This window comes from Neomonachus schauinslandi, chromosome 2 (genome assembly GCF_002201575.2).
Source record: "Neomonachus schauinslandi chromosome 2, ASM220157v2, whole genome shotgun sequence".
NCBI classification, from domain to species: Eukaryota; Metazoa; Chordata; class Mammalia; order Carnivora; family Phocidae; genus Neomonachus; species Neomonachus schauinslandi.
Window position 1 is genome coordinate 52,917,001 of NC_058404.1, and position 17,435 is coordinate 52,934,435.

General features: G+C 47.2%; 1 protein-coding gene across 6 annotated transcripts in view; it reads left to right on the top strand.

Moving 5' to 3' along the window:
• Positions 1-17,435, top strand: part of FDFT1 (farnesyl-diphosphate farnesyltransferase 1) — a 62,059-nt gene that overhangs the window by 13,534 nt on the left and 31,090 nt on the right. For 2 of the 6 annotated variants that reach the window (XM_021698982.1, XM_044912853.1), the window contains exons 4-5: positions 620-816; positions 3,130-4,152. The exons of 3 other annotated variants lie outside the window; for them this stretch is intronic. In XM_021698982.1, coding sequence (XP_021554657.1) covers positions 620-816; positions 3,130-3,443 — 511 coding nt within the window. In that variant the 3' untranslated portion in view covers positions 3,444-4,152. Of the gene's footprint in view, positions 1-619; positions 817-3,129; positions 4,153-12,031; positions 12,194-17,435 lie in introns of those variants that run through there. One more of the 6 variants, XM_021698981.2, reaches the window with a different exon arrangement.

The window sequence follows — 17,435 nt, forward strand, 5'->3', positions numbered from 1 at the left end:
TGGGTGGGTATGTATTTCTTGGTAAATCCTAACCTGGACTGGGAGTGGTGCCTCTCTAGCATCCGTTTCTCTGTCCTTCCTAACAAACTTTGCTTTTTTTTTTTTTTTTTTAAAGATTTTATTTATTTATTTGAGACAGAGAGAATGAGAGACAGAGAGCATGAGAGGGAGGAGGGTCAGAGGGAGAAGCAGACTCCCTGCCGAGCAGGGAGCCCGATGCGGGACTCGATCCCGGGACTCCAGGATCATGACCTGAGCCGAAGGCAGTCCATTAACCAACTGAGCCACCCAGGCGCCCCCAAACTTTGCTTTTATGCAGGTAGCCATACCTCCTGAGCTTTGAGACTTCCTTACATCACATTGTCTTCAGTGAACATGCATGGCTGTGATCAGAAAGATGGAGCAATATATATGTTTTCTTTTAATTACTGCATTTAGCCCTGAGATTTTTATGATTCTGGCAGAGCCATCCCTTTTCTCTTTTGGGGTCTTAGCTTCCCTGGGTGAATCTTGACTGTGGAGTGGGAGCGCTGTGGACATGTGACTTGAGTCTCGAGTGGAAGCTGTATGTATGTGTGCCCTGAACTGCGTGCACTTAGGATCTTTCCTTTCTTCCCAGGTTGGTCCTGTACTTTGGTGGTGGCGGCTTCCTGGCATTTTATAATTGTCAGATGTCTTGGAGCTCTTCCCCAGTGGTCAGACCCACCTCTGACATCTTGTCGGAAAAGTTCGATCGAGGACAAGCCTTGGAAGCTCTGGGCCAGGAGCAGCCTGTCTGCTATACACTGTTGGACCAAAGATACTTCTCAGGCTTAGGTATGACTGATGGGAAAGGGATGGGACCCACCTCAGCTGTGCTTGAGGCAGTCACTTAATCTCTCTAGCTTCACTTCCTTTGAGATGCCTGGGTGGCTCAGTTGGTTAAGCATCTGCCTTCGGCTCAGGTCATGATCTTTGGGTCCTAGGATCGAGCCCCACATTGGGCTCCCTCCTCAGTGGGAAGTCTGCTTCTCCCTCTCCATCTCCCCTCCCCACCACTCATGCTCTCTCTTTCTGTCTCAAATAAATAAGTAAAATCTTTAAAAAAATAAATCAGTCAACTGAGGGAGTTAGATTAGGCAATCTCTAACTTCTCTCCTGGCTTCAGAATTCACATCCTAATTATATTATCAGCTGGAGTCTGCCTGTGGCCACATCACAGTATAACTTCCTAAAGGGCGGGAGCCCTGTCTTCTTTCTCCTTGACTCCTCCGCTGCCTGGTGTGGTGCGTGCAACACAGTAGGTACTCGGTTACCCAATCAGTATCTGCTGGGAACCGGAAGCTGCAATTTGCTAAGGGAGAGCACTGCGTTGGCCAGTGGGGCTTCTCTCGGGCAGATGGAACTGCCTGCTGGCAAAGCACAGATGCCTCAGGCCTCCGTCAGGATCTTAAAAGACACGAGTGAAGAAGCAGGTTCCCTCCCTCTGTTCAAGTGTCCTGAGCAATGAAACCGTGAGCGTTTCAGGTAGGGAAACGAGCTGAGTGATCTGAAAACCAGAACAGCCACCTAGCGGAACTCTGAGAACTGCCCTTACTACCCCAGCAGAGGCCTAAGTGCCCCTGCGACTGGCTGCTGAGGCTATTGAGCGAGCTGATGACAAAATCACCTCATACCCAAGGCCCGAAGGTGCCTGCTGCAGGCACAGCCCCACTCAGGAGCGGGGAGGAGGCCCCGGGGGCTCCTCAGACAGCGGCTTGCATTTTCACATTGAGACTGTGGGAGCCCCTGCGCCCTACGGGAGAAAGAGATCTCCAGAAGGAGCCTTTGGGATATTTACAGCAGGAGCTCATGCTCTACTGACACGTCATTGTTCCTAACAATAGTAATAACAGCCGACATCTGTCGCATGAATCTAACATGCTAGTCACGTAGTTTTATCCTTCCTGTTTTCCCTTTACTCACACAAAGAAGCCAAAGCAAAGGTCACGTTGCTGTAAGTCGTGCGGCTGAGCTCGGAATCCAGGTAGTTTGCCAGGGAATTGTAGAGAAACATTTCTGTGTGACTAGGGGTGTGATTATGAAGCCCTTGCAGATTGCAGTGATTTCATTCATCCATTCATCTCACATATGCTGAACGCTTGCCTTCTACCAAGTTCAACGTCTCTCCTTCAGGAGATTATTTTTTTTTTTTAAAGATTTTATTTATTTATTTGACAGAGACATAGCGAGAGAGGGAACACCAGCAGGGGGAGGGGGAGAAGGAGAAGCAGGCTCCCCGCAGAGCAGGGAGCCCGATGTGGGACTTGATCCCAGGACCCTGGGATCATGACCTGAGCCGAAGGCAGTTGCTTAACCAACTGAGCCACCCAGGCACCCTCCTTCAGGAGATTATTAATGGCCTGGCAAGCATGGGTTCACTGCAACTTCAGATGGGTTGTGACAAATGCCTGGTAGAGGTTAAAGGAAGTGCAGCGTTGGGACATTCTGAAGAGAGTTATTGATTCTGGAAGGAGGGGTCAAGGCTGGCTTCACCAAGAATGAGGCAGGAGTAGAAAAATAATGAAATAATACCTCCTAAACGCTTTATATCTCAGGCATTATGCTTGACATTTTAATTTTAATTTTAAACGGCTAATATTTATTGAGTACTCTCTCCGTACCAGCCACAGTGCTCAGTGTGTGTGTGTGTGTAGAGAGAGAGAGAGAATTCTCATTTACTGCTCACAAAAGCCAGGTAAGCGATCCCCATTTTACAGATGAGGAATGTGGAGCTAAGGAACCTGCCAGGGTCACATAGTTTGGTTGATCTGGTTGAGCAGGGTTCCATCGCAGGCAGTCAGCTTCCATAGGCTGTTTTGATAACCTCTTTGCTGTGACAAGGGCCACACATGAGTTTTATTTTCTTTGGTCTCCACAACAGCCTTAAAGGTAAGTGTGAGCAAACCCAGTTGGCAGACAGGGAAGTGGCTCAGAGTCGGTGACTTGCCCAAGAGCCCTCAGGCCAGGGCAGGGTTGGCACCAGGTCATCCCCTGGAGCCCTCCCGCCGCCATCATGCCAGCTTCCGTTTGCTTTGCTAGTTTTGTGGATGGGCCTCCTGACCGGTGTGTTCTTTCCCCTTCCCTTGTCCTCTCCGTGCCTCCCCCCAGGGAACATCATTAAGAATGAAGCCTTGTACAGAGCCGGGATCCATCCCCTTTCTCTGGGCTCGCTCCTCAGCCCTCAGCGCCTTGAGGCCCTCGTGGATCATGTGGTGCAGTTCAGTGCGGACTGGCTTCAGGGCAAGTTCCAGGGCAGACAGCAGCACACGCACATCTACCAGAAGGAGCAGTGCCCCGAGGGGCACCAGCTCAGGAGAGAGGCCTTTGGGCCCCCGGGTGGCTTCCAGAGGCTCACGTGGTGGTGCCCGCAGTGCCAGCCCAGGCTGCCCCCCGACGAGCAGGCACAGGTCCGGCTCTCCTAGGGGGCTCCTGCCGGTCTTCACAGATCCTAGCCCTTTAGGGGCCCTGATTCCTGAATGTCCAGACAGGGGGTGCTGTCAGTATTTGGCCTGGCCACAGGAGCTAGAGGGCGGGGTGGGGCAGAGGGGTGGACATCAGGAGTGTTGCCAGCCATCTCACTGGTTAGGTTGAAGGCGGTTCCTACAGGGTTAGAATTTTTTTCCCCCCTTATCTCGTTTCGGTTCATTCTTCCCATCCAGTTCTGCCATTGTGAAAGATGAGGAAAAGTCATGAGGACGATAGAGGGAAACACTTCCGCAGTGCGGCAGTGAAAATGAAAGCACCTGGAAAACAGCTGTGCCTCAACATTGCTTTGCAGATGTTTGGTTTTGCGTTTGAGACCTTGGTTGGTTGTAAGGCCCTCCATTTGAGAAGCAGGACAACGGAATTCTCTTTCTTTGTTCCCCTAGAGGGATCCAGGGATGAGGATGGAGTAGCGGGTGAGAGGTCAGCCTCCTGCCTGGATCCTTTCCCGTGGGATGGAGACCCCAAGAGAAGGGTGGGAGGAGAGGGACCAGGGAATTGGCCACCTCCCTGCTGTGCCCAGTGGGCTTTAGGAAAAAAGCTACTTATCTCCTCCATAAGGTGATATATTTGTGACTGTTGGTATGTTGAACAGTGCAGGAATCGAGGGGGTAGAGACACACTGTCAGGTTGTTAGCAACAACTAGAAGAAAGTAGGACAGTGACATGAAAATAAAGCTCTTTGTTATTTTCTGTTGTTGTCTTTATTTGGCAGTCAAGGCTCTTAACACTGTGAATAACTGAGCTCCCAGTGAAGGCGGCTACATAGGGCTCTCTGAGTTGGCCTGATGGGGCCACTTCAAAGGAGCAGGGTAGGGAGGGGATGAACACCCACCTGCTCTTCTGCCCATAGGTGCGTTGCCCTGACATGGAATCAGGCAGAGCACAGATGGATTTCTTCCTGTTGCACCAGCCTCTGGCCTGCAGAAGACAGTGATTTGCATGAGTGAATGTACTGTGCCCTAGCACCTCCCCAGAAGTTGTTAACACTGGGGAAGGCCACTTTATGGCACCCTATAACCTGTAGAATAGTTCATCCGTACTGAATACTTCCCGTGGAAAGCCTGTAGCCTAGTTCTTGCCGTATCATCTGCAGAAATCCCCATGGTGATGAGTACTCACAGTGTGTTTTAGGTGAGGAAACTGAACTCCAGACTGGAGGCTGAGGAACTTGCTTAAGATCACACGGTTAACAAAGCTCAAGGGCACGCACCTATCACCCACCACTTTGTGGTCCCCTCTGTGTCAGTCCTCCGTAGCTCTACCCCAGTACTGCCCCAAGAGCTGGCTGACATCGTTAGGGGGATGTCCCTGAAAGTAGCCAAGCTTCTTTTGATCCATCTCCTTTGAGAATAGGCCCCTAGGAAGAAGCATCACCCGTGGTGTCTCAGATGACGGGTTCTGTCATCAAATATTGCTCTATCTCCCTCTTGGAGCTTTGCGGAGCTCATAAAAGCTTCCAAGAAATTCTGCAGTAGAGCAAAGTATAACACTTCGTGTTTTCAAACCTTATTTTACCATGAAGCCCATTTTACCTTTACTCTTCTTTTTTTTTTTTTTTTTAAAGATTTTATTTATTTGCGAGAGAGAGAATGAGAGACACGAGAGCATGAGAGGGAGGAGGGTCAGAGGGAGAAGCAGACTCCCTGCCGAGCAGGGAGCCCGATGCGGGACTCGATCCCGGGACTCCAGGATCATGACCTGAGCTGAAGGCAGTCGCTTAACCAACTGAGCCACCCAGGCGCCCCCTTTACTCTTCTTTGGAACAGAGTGTAGAAAAGGCTTTAATCCATTAAGATCCAACCTTTCTACACGCATCCTTTGAACCTGCTTTCAAATGTGCCTCTCCACGGTCTGTTTTTCCTTTGGATTGTTCCCTGCAACCAGTTTCAGCAACCCCGTTCAATCATGACAGTTCTCACATCGAGTCTAAATCCTTCCTGCTTTATGTTTCCTTTGTGTCACATATTTAAATATCTTACACAACTGTACCTCAGTTCTCTCTTTCACTTGACAGAAGTGCCAGTTCTTTTGGCCTTAGATTATGTATGCCTAAGTAAACAGCACAGTCTGGGGGACTTAAACCACAGAAATTGCTTCTCCCGCAGTCCCGGATCCTGGAAGTGTCCCATTAAGGGGCCGGCAGGTTGGCCTCTCCTGAGCTCTCCCTCCTGGCCTTGCAGCTGCCTTCTTGCTGTGCCCTCCCAGGCCCTTTTCTCTATGTGCAGGCATTCCTGGGGCTTCTGCCCCTCCTTAGAAGGACGCTAGTCCTATCGATGGCTTAGGGCCCCACGCTTATGACCTCGTTTCACCTTAATTACCTCTTTAAAGGTCCTATTCAAATATCCCCTATGGTAGGTTAAGGCTTCAATGTCAGAATTGGCTGAGGGGTGTGGTGGGGGGTTTTGGACACAATTCAGTCCATAACAGGATACAAAAGGGTTTCGGAGAGAATCTTCAAGTTCTCAGAGGCCATCTCTCTGCACTTTTCTTTTTTTTTTTTTTTTTAACTTAAATTAGTTTGTAAAACCCTACTTCCACACCAGATGCTCTGAAAATACTATTTGAGTAATAGATTGCTCTTTGTATCTACGAGTATATATTTACTCTTATGTGTGTGTGTGTGTGTGTGTATGTTACGTGAAAATATATGTGTGAGGGGCACCTGTGTGGCTCAGTTAAGCGTCTGCCTTCGGCTCAGGTCATGATCTTGGGGTCCTGGGATCAAGCCCCACGTTGGGCTCCCCGCTCAGCGGGGAATCTGCTTCTCAATTGCCTTCTGTGCTTCCCCCCTGATTGTTCTGAGTCTCCCTCTCTCTCTCTTTCCCCCCACTTCTCTCATAAATAAAATCTTAAAAAATTATATGTGTGTGTACGTGTGTGTATATACATATACACATACATATGTATCCTTAATGTGAATTGACCTTCTAACCCATACAGGGTAACAGGAGTGTGGAATGTTAGGCATAAGCTGGGGCAAAGATGGTGTCCAGCGCGTTTCCTCAAAGTCAACATCTGATCAGTACAGTGGGTCCAGAGTACAGGAGGGGAATGGGATGCGGAGGCTCTAGAGACACGAGGGGAGGGCTGGGCACCATGGCCTGCGTGTGGGTTTGCCCACCCATCGTGATGGGTAGAAAAGGAAAGAGAAAAACGCTGTTGCTGTTGATAAAAGTGCTAGAACCTGGAAACAGCAGTGGGAATGGAAAGGAGGAGGGGTACAAGGGCATCATGGGGTCGGGCTCCTGGGTGACTAGCTGTGCAGACTCGGGGCCAGGATGGGGGGTTGCGGAAGCTGAAGATGGCTCAGGACCAGCACCCACACTAGAGGAGCCCCGCCCAGCTGCTGGTAGGGAAAGTCAGCCAGGAGATGAGCAGGTTCTGTGGGGGAAGGTGATCAGATGTGAGGCATGTTGACCTGGGGGTACCTGTGCGGCACCCCAGCTGGGGAGACAGCATAGTTAGGACATAGGCCTGGCTCTCCACAAATGCAGGCTGGGCTGGGAGGCACAGATTTGGGAGCTTTCCTCATAGTGTGATGGTCAGTTAGAGAAGGTTAACAAGGGCCATCACATGGCATGAGAAAAGATAGCAATCACAGTGGAACCGTAGAGAAAGTCTTGTGTTGAAGGGGCAAGAGCACAAAGAGAAGCCAGTCAATGAAAGATATATAACAGGAGGAAAAAATAAGCTTCAGGTAGAAGCGAATAGGCCATAATACTGGCTTATGCTGAGCTGAAGGAGGAGAATGAGAAGAGGCCTTCGGATTTGTCAGTTGATCAAATTTGCGGTCATGATCACCTCAAGGAGAGCAATTTGTGCAGAGTGGCCACCAGTCCAAAGGGGCTGAGACCTGCATGAGCACTGAGGAAGTAGAAGCGACGAGGGTGGTCTGCCCTTAAGAAGGTTAGTCCAGAAGGAATGAGAAAGAGGAGGTCAGGGAGGAGAGTCACTTATTAAAGGGAGCTATAATGTGAGGATTTGTGTATGAGGAGTTGAGAGGAAACACTAGGAGGGTGAGAGACCTCGCCAGCGCCAGCACTTAAAGCTGACCGGGGCCAGGATCGCGAGAGAAAAATAGATCCAGAGAAAATCCGCCGAAGGTGAGGTCTTTTGAAATACAAAGGAGGAAGGGGAAGGTTTGTAACAGCTGTTCTGGGAATTTAGAGCCACACTGGAGATCCAGGCTAGATTGCTTCGCCTGCAGACTTTCTCCCGCGGTATCCAGTAGCCGAGGGTCAAAACCGATGAGATGGATGCTGTATTAACCCATAGTTGAAGGTGGTCAGGGTAAGAATGGGAGAAGGCCAGGAGGGTGAGTGAGAAGCCTTACACTTTAAAGATTTTATTATTATTTTTAAATTACAGATACCCAAAGATTCAAGTGATATAAAAGTTTACAGAACAGAACATGGAAGAATAACTCACACCTGCTCTGTCCTCTCAGGAGCAGACTTCTTATTCCTCTGATTTCAGGGACTTACTAAAGTCTGTAGAGCGGGGAAAATAGAGCACCTAGCTGTTGAGTTGTAGGGGTTGTTGTCGGCATCATCAGAATTCTAGCCGAAGTACAGGGACTGGGTTCTGTGTGGAAGAAGTGGAGAAGCAGAAACGTGGATCGCAGACTGAAACCACTATGTCTCCCTTCCTAGTGGAAGGTCTCCTCACCGAGACCAACTATGTCTCCCTTCCTAGATTTTATCCATCGTGGCAGGAGGCTCTCAGAAAGTTTCTGTTAGTTCCGAAAGCAGGGAGGGAAGGGATGGGCGCTAAGTAGTGTGAATGGGCGCTAGAAGAGAGGTGATGGGGGCGGGGAGGGGGAAGAGTGAGAATTACTCGGATTGTCATTGTGCCTTTTGGACAGAAGGAGAGGCTTTTGCTTAGCAGAGTTGCAGGTGAGGGATGGGATACATAGAAGGAGAGTCCAGGTTTTACTCAGAAGTAAGGAGAGGTGAGATTTGTATTCAACAGATTCTAGGGGAAAGATTTTTTTATCTCCTGATAATTGATATTGTGAAAAACTTGATATTTAATGTTTGGTTTCAGTGGCCCTAGCCATTCAATAAGTATTTCTGACATGCCTCCTAAATGCTGGGTCTGGGAACACAAGGAGAAAAAAAAACACAAGAAAACCCTACACTAATAGGAGGAGGCTGGCTTATTACAAAGAGTGTTAAAAGTGTTTCAGTAGGTTATAGAAAAAATGCTGTGTGAGGGTGGGGAGGACAGAAGTGTGTTCTAAAAGTTCCAGTACAGGGGCGCCTGGGTGGCTCAGTCTGGTTAAGCGTCTGCCACAGGTTAAGGGTCCTGGAATCGAGCCCTGCATGAGGCTCCCTGGTCAGCGGGGAGTCTCCCTCTCCCTCTGTGCTCTCTCTCTCTTTCTTCCCCTCTTTCAAGTAAATAGATGCAACCTTTAAAAAAAAAAAAACGTTCCAGTACAGTCCCAATTTCAAGTATTGTTATTCCACAAAAAGTAGTGGAGACTTGTTATGTGGCAAGCACTGTGCCAGATGTTATGTTTAGACAGGGTCTCTGACCTTGAGGACTTCAGAGTGAAGAGATGGAAATGGGATCATTGGAATACACCAAGTTCAGGGCGAGAGCATCCACTGAACATGATGCAAGTACTGAGGTCTGTGGAAATAAAGACTACTGCAATAAGAACAAATGAAGCTTTTTATTCAGAGCTTGCTAGAACAAGGGCATCAGCCATTTTCACCTGTCACCTGCATTTGGCAGAGACTCAGGGGCAGGCAGGGGAGTGGACAAGCTTTATAATGAACAAAGGGGAAAGAATCAGGTGTGCTCCAGATTGGAGGAGGCTGGCATGGAGAAGTTGGAAGCAGGCTAACCAGTAGGGGGTATCTTATGTGATTTGCTTATGAAGTATATTTGGCTCTCTGTGGTTGGCCCTGAGTTGAAAGTAGGGGCAAAATAGAGGGACGTTATTGACCTAGTCCTGACTACTCTGGGCCTATTGCTGCAGAGGTTGTGGGTCAGAGTTCTGCTATGGTGTATGGCCTGGCCACTATTTGTATATGCGGTCTCCGACAGGGCACCAAGGTCAGACCCAGGAAGCTGGATTAGGATCCCACTATGTCTCTAATAAACAGCAACACAATTACATCAGCCATGTCGGTCTCTTTCTCTGATCTGATGCCTCTGGGAGCTCTTTGGGGTCAAACCTCATCTTGCTCATCTTTGGTTTTTTTCAGTGTCTGCCACATTGTTGGTGTTCAGTGGATGTTTGTTGAATCTGAAGAACAGATAAAGGAGAGGCCAGGAAACTTCAGAAAAGGATTTTCTATTTGAGCTGTGATGACCCTGAGGCAGGTAGCTAGGTGAAGAGCAAGGAAGGGCATCCTGGAGGTGAATTACTCTGGCAGAGACTGGGGTATGAAATACTGTGGCCTGTTTGGGAACTGCAAATGCTCCCAGGGCTGGATCAGGGCTAGAAAGTAGGGTAGTGATAGGATAGAAGGTGGTGAAAATCCAAAAAAAAAAAAAAAAAGGGAATGTAGGTGCCAAATGATGGAGTTTTTATTTTATGCCAGAATCCTTAATTTTATCCTGAAAGGCATTTCCTTTAAGAAATTTAAAATTGAAGAATTACAGGCAAGAGAGTAATATAATCAAGTGTGTGTTTTAGATAAATTACTCCAGCTGTCACTTGGGAATGCATGGAGAGAGATGGGAAGTTGCCTTGAAAAATAGCTTGGGAGAGAAGATGGGGCTTAAACCAAGATGGATCAGAGAGGAGAGATTAAGACTAAAGAGGTTTGGGGCGCCTGGGTGGCTCAGTTGGTTAGGCCACTGCCTTCGGCTCAGGTCATGATCCTGGAGTCCCGGGATCGAGTCCCGCATCGGGCTCCCTGCTCAGCGGGGAGTCTGCTTCTCCCTCTGACCCTCCCCCTTCTCATGCTCTCTCTCTCTCTCTCATTCTCTCTCTCAAATAAATAAATAAAATCTTTAAAAAAAAAAAAAAAAGACTAAAGAGGTTTGTTTGTTAGGCTCCGTAGACTTGATGAATGGTTTCAAAGGACATACGTGTAGGAAGAGAAAGAAGTTAGGGATGACATCAGGATTTGATAATTAGGCAGCTGGGACGCTGTTAGTGCCATTAACCAAAGAAGCACTTTCAATGGGAGAGAGATTTCAGTTATGGACATCATAACTTTAGGGGACATCAAAGAGGAGGAAGAGGTACAGGTCAGTTCAGTAAATATTCATTGTGCCCCTAGTATGTGCCAGGCACTGTTCTAGATGCTTAGGAGTATGTTAGTGAACATAATGAAGATCTGTCCATCATTGAGCTTACGTTCTAGCAAGAAGAAATAGCCATTGAACATCATAAGTAAATTTTGTATTATATTAGCACGTGATAAATACTATGGGAAAAAAACTAGAACAGATGGGAATTAGCAGTGGTGGTGGGTGGGGGACAAGCGCTGTCTAGAATAGTGATCAGCTGCGCCTGGGCGGCTCAGTCGGTTAAAGATCGGACCCTTGATTTCGCCTCAGGTTATGATCTCAGGGTGGGGAAATCCAGCGGGAGTTGCGGGGCGGGGAATTCCCCGCTCAGCCAGGAGTCCGCTTCTCTCCCTCTTCGCCTGTTTGCTCGCGCGCTCTCTCAAATTAAAAAACAAACAAAAGTAAAAAAAATACGATGGAGATATAAATTTCCACATCACTCTTTACACAGTGGTAGAAACGCTTCAGATCCATTTTGGGGACAAAGTGGGGTCCAAAACATTTTAAAGAGGTCCTAGAGTTGAAATTCTAGGAGTGAGTAACATCACCCAGAGGGAAGTGAAGAGCTCTGAGGGTTGTGAAGCGGGAAAAGGAAGGGTGTTACTGCTGGACCAGGTGCCCGGTGTTCTGTGGGGCTGTAAGTGCCACGGATGGCTTTTGCTCTCTTGTGTTGACGATAACCGCGGACAGACCATTCGATGGTCGGGGGCCCACCCGCCTTTTAAAGGGTCCGCAGCCTCGCGCAGATACGGCACAGGAGGTGCGCGTCACTGAAGAGCTAGTCTGGCCGGCAGGACAAACACGACTACGCACGTGGAGGGATTACTGACAAAATCGTAGCAAACTCTCGCCTGCTGGTCTCTCACCAAAAGGCTACGCACACCTGAGCCAGGACCCACTGCACCCGTGTTGCAGCATGCCAACTCGGGTCTGGGTTCGGGATCCAACCTCTGCATAGGAGAGGCGGAGGAAAAGGCCCACCCCCGTAGGAGCACCAATCCCGCTCGCCCGCCCCTTTCTCTTCTCCAATTAGCTTAGAGGGTACGGTCGTCACGCCAGCCTCATCCTACCGCCAATTGGCCGGCGTCTTCCTGGTGCGAGCGGTCCTAGCCAATCAGAGCCCGTCAGTCCACCCTGCGAGCCCAAGAGAAGTGGCGCGAGAGCCAGAGACCCGTTGAGGTGGGCGGGGAAGTGGGCGTGGCGCCCCGCTCTGGGCCCGCCTCTGCTCCGCCCCAACCGTCGCGCCTCCTGGGTTTAATCCTTCGCAGAGTGCCGGCCGGTGTCCTCCAGAGGTGTGTTGGAATTGAGCGCCGAGCCCCAGCAGCCCTCCGCCAGCATGGAGTTTGTGAAGTGCTTGGGGCGCCCCGAGGAGTTCTACAACCTCCTGCGCTTCCAGATGGGGGGCCGGCGGAAGGTGATACCCAAGATGGACCAGGTGGGCCGAGTATCCTTGCATCCCGGCTGGGGCGGGGCGGCTGCGCTGGGTGCTCGGGCCTACGTCCTGGCCGTCAGGGCCCACAATCGAGGGCGAGGGGCGCGGCGAGCGGGTGCCAAACGGCTTTGGCGCCCTCCTTCTCTCGGGGTAGCAGACCCGCACCCCTTCTGGCGGCCCCACCCGCCCAGCCTGGTTCCTCTTTCCTTACCCCAAATCCGGCCCAGCTGGCCGACGTCCCTTCGGCCGGCCTCCTCTTCCCTCCCCCACCCTCCCTCAGGGGCTTAAAATGGTTCTGTTCTTCCAAGACATTGGTTGTCAGGTAGTTTTTCTTTATATTTCTTTCTGTCTTTGAGCATTGATGTTTATCGGTGTCTTAATAAGTGGTTGCAAATTTGAGATTATATGGGTAGATTAAGTGGGAGAGGATTTCATGGAGGGAATGAACTATGCAAATATGGCCACAATACCTTTTCTGGAATGAAACCTTGCTCATCTTTCCAGTTTTCAGTTACACTTCTTCCAAAAGCTTCCCTCACAGTCCTGCAGTCTGATCAATCCCTCTTTCTCAGTGCTTCTCGGTTTTTTTAGAACACATATTTACTCTTCCAAGTTCTTATTAGTTATCTGTATGTCTGTCGATTAGCAACATTGTTGGTCGCTTGAAGGCTAAACTTGGCTTTATTTACTTATATTTCATCTGCCTCATTCTTGTATCCTTTGCTAAATGAATGCTTACAAAGGTATTCATTACAACAAGAAAATTATTCTTAAGTGATTATTGAATGAATAGACATATTCAGCCCAATTCATGGGTTATATCAAAACTTTTAAATTCTTTTTCCAACGGGAACATCACAAGGACTATTCTTTGTTTACATGTACTCTTAATTGGTGTCCTTTATTAAACCATTTTAATTTCCCATCAGAAAAAAATTCTCTTTCCCTCATAACTCAGGATCCCTCTCATCCTTCAAGGTCTAGCTTCAGTGCCACCTCTGTTCACCATTCAGCGGACGTTTTTGGACACCTGTTCTGTGCTAGGTGTTATGCTGGGTGCACCATGGCAGGATGGCATGTATAGACAAATAAGACCTACAAAGAGCTCACCATCTTGTCAGGTCAATAAAACATTACCAGATTATTCATAGAAAATTCAGGTAGACACCATAACAAGTTACCTGTGAAACTCCTTCCACCATTTTCTCTGGTACTGCTTTGTAACAGTCCCATAGTCTTGTATTGTGGTTATTTGTGTATTGGTTTTATGATCCCCCAAATCCCTTTCAGATTTAAGATTTAATATTTGATTCTGGATTTTAAAGCTATACGGACATAGGAACCTTGTTTGATGTCCCCTTAGTGAATTAATGAATAAAAGGTAGGTGCACTACCCTCAAGAAACCTCTAGCTTTTTAAACAAGCTAAACTTAAGTAACTGTGGCAGATTATAGTAAATGCCATAAGGAAATTTACAGAAGGGAAAACTCACTTCTGGCTGGGTTAGGGGATTCATCTTTTGGGGGATGCTGAAGGAATTACAACTTCACATTGCTCCTGTGCCTTGCTCAATAGATGTTTAATTAGAGATTCTTACTAAGAGTTTTTGGAGCTTTTCTGAAATTATTTGCAAGTATTTATGTTATTTCACGTTTGTGTGTTTTGTGAGGAGAACAGTGTCCGCTGTCATCATATTCTTCCAGGGATCTGCGACCTAAAACAGATAGTCACTGCTTTATAATCCAGTTTGTACAGTCTTCTGAACACCTCCTGTGACAGGTAGTTACCTCTGGAGACTTGCCCACTCCATCCCCAGACAGTTTTGGATTTTAGGAAGCATTACCTTACAGTAAGCTAACCTTTTTTCACTCTGTTCTCTCCCTTGAACCAGAGTCTAATCCTTGTTGTGTAATACAGCACTTGACATATTTTAAGAGAACTCTCATATTCTGAGAATACTGATATTCAAGCCAAATGTTCTATCTTCTTCCTTTAGTTATCATTATCTGTTACTCTTTCCAGATCATTTACCTAACCTGGCATCTCTCCTTTTAAAGTCTAGTGTTCAAAGTTGAACAGTACTCTTTCATTGTGGTCTGGTCATTTCTGAACTTTAAATTCCTCTCTTATGGATGCTGTATTTCTATGTAACATAGTTTAAGACTGCTTCCACTTTAAAAAATATATTTTAATTATAAAATATTTCAAGCGAATAGAAAAATATTGAAAATACTGTAACCAATTTGTGTCTCTTTCCAAGATTAGATGTATAGCGTTTGCTATATTTGCTTCATCTTTTTTTTTTCTTAAGAAATAAAATGGCCGGGGCGCCTGAGTGGCTCAGTCATTAAGCGTCTGCCTTCGGCTCAGGTCATGATCCCAGGGTTCTGGGCTGGAGCCCCGCATAGCGCTCCCTGCTCAGCGGGAAGCCTGCTTCTTCCTCTCCCACTCTCCCTGCCTGTGTTCCCTCTCTCGCTGTCTCTCTGTCAAATAAATAAATAAATAAATCTTAAAAAAAAAAAAAAGAAAATGGCCATGTACAAATAAAGTCCTTTTTCCCAACCCACTTCCCCACCACATCAGTGTTCCTTATCTTTTTTAGGTAGTCTCATCATGCTGTGGGCTTAGAATTGTAGTCAGTCAGATTCCTAATTGCACTTGTTCAGGATGATTTCTTCCATTCTGATACCCTGCTGAGAGACTTTTTAAACCTAGATCTTTACCTTTTAGATAAATGGTATCATAATAATGGCTAACATTTATTGAGCTCTTAGTATGTGCCAAACACTGTTTTATATACCTCCTTACATCTATTATTTAAACCTCCCGGTAACCTTATAAGGAAGGTACTATTATTTTTCCTGTTTTGTAGATGTAGAACAGAGGCATAGAGAGGCTAATTAATTGCCTGAGGCCCAGTTATTCAGGGGCAGAGCCTGTCTTTGACCCTGGCTCTCTGATTCAGAGCTCACTGTCTTACCCCCACCGCGCTGCTCATCATTCACGTGATGGACCAGACCACACTGAAAGAGTACTGTCCAACTTTGAACACTAGACTTTAAAAGGAGACGCCAGGTTGGTAAATGATTAAGCAGAAGAAACACATTAAGCAGAGGATTGTCCAGATTCAGCCAAAAAGTGACACATTTCGTGTAATGGATACAGAATGGAAAATGCTCACCCTGAATATGTTCACAGTCTTCGTGGAGAATAGGTGTCCAAAAGTCAAATAACCTAGGAAGTGCCAAGTAATCTTAAGTACATTTTGATTTAAGGAAATTTTAGCGAAATGAGAAATGTCTTCAAGCGAAAAGTTTTTAGAAAACACAGGAAAAGTGCTTTGTAAGGTATTAGATTTAATTTAGTGGGGCGGCTCCTCAGTTGAAAAAGCTACTGTGAGCCAAGTTATAGAGGACTGAGCATGACCTGTATGGAGTGATGAGAAAACCAACCTGAAATTGACAAATACGAGCTAGAAATGTGAAGTTCGTTAAGGGCGCGTGGGAGTCCGAAAACTGAGCTCTCATCAGTGAAGCATGTAATGGTTAAGAGCAGAACAAGGACATGATGAAAGCAACATTTTTGGAACACGAATTTGGCAAGTGAGTGGGATTAGGAAGAAATTATATTGTGAGTTAGACTAATAAAGGTAATAATGATAACAACCATGTCCTAGTAACAATAGACGGCACTTAATTGAGTTTTTATGTTCGCCAGGCACTATGCTAAGCTCTTCAAGTCTGTTATCTCCAGTGTATCAGTTAACTTTCATTGAGTAACAAATCCTGCCAAAACGGAGTGCCTTAATTCTGGAGACTGGATGTACAACAATGTGAATGTATTTAACACTACTGAACTGCATACTTAAAAGCAGTTAAAATGGGGTGCCTGGATGGCTCAGTCGGTTAAGAGTCTGCCTTCTGCTCAGGTCATGATTCCAGGGTCCTGGGATCGAGTCCTGCATCGGGCTCCCTGCTTGGCGGGGAGCCTGCTTTTGCCTCTGCCTCCTGTTCTCTCCCTGACAAATAAATAAAATCTTAAAAAAAAGAAAAGTGGTTAAAATGGTAAATTTTATGTTATGTATATTTTCCCACAATTAAAAAAAAGAAAAGCAATTCAGTGACTTAAAATACCAGCAACTTGAGTTCCCAGTTCCCTGGGAGAGCTGGGGAGTTCTAGTGGTCTGGGCCAGTTTGGCTGATTTCTTCTGGGCTTGCTCAGCTGGCCGGCTGGGTTGTGGCTGGACAGTCTGGTGTTTGGCAGACTGTAGGCTGGAGCGTCAAGGGAAGACCGGGCCATGTGTCTCAAAATCCTCAGGCTAGCCCTGGGGTTCCACATGGCAGCTGGAGTTTCCAAGCCTCTGCTTGAATCACATTTGCTGCCAAATTGTCGGCCAAAAAAAGTCACAAGGGAACCCAGATTCAGGGAGCCAGAGAGAGAGACCCCATCCCTTGATGGAAAGAGCCACAAACTTTTGTGGCCCTTTTGTAACTCATCACACTTAGTCAATCTTGACAACAACCCTAAAGTTCTTTTACAGATTAGCAAACAGCGGTGCCCACCCAGGCTAGGCTGAGAACCTCCACACTCCTGGTTTGGAGGCTGCCTGCAAGGAAGAGCTCAGGTTTGACTGGCCCCAGACAGCTGATCAGATCCCATCTCCATCACACATGCTCCTGGCACATCGCAGACACTCCATAATTCCTAGTTCCTTTCTTCCCTTCCCAACCTGGTGTGTATTAGCTTCCTTCCTTCTTTCCTTTCTTTAGCGAATATGTGACCACCAATTGCATGGCGATACTGTCCTAGGTGCTGGAGATAGAAGAGTGAAGAAGACAGGCAAAGACCGTGCTTTTATGAACCTTACTTACATTCTAAAGGAAGACAGAATGAAAAAAAAGCAAGTTCAATTGCCCCGGAGCAACATGACTTTGAACTGTGTGGATTTACTTATACGTGAATTTTTTCCGATAAATACAGTACAGTACTGTAAATGTATTTTTCTTTTACTCAAGCTTACTTTATTGTAAGAATACAGTATATAACATACAAAACACTATGTGTTAATCAACTGTTGATGTTATCAGGCTTCTGGTCATAGCAGGCTATGAGTAGTTAAGTTTTGGGGGAGTCGGGCGCCTGGGTAGCTCAGTTGGTTAAGCGACTGCCTTCGGCTCAGGTCATGATCCTGGAGTCCCGGGATTGAGTCCCGCATCGGGCTCCCTGCTCGGCAGGGAGCCTGCTT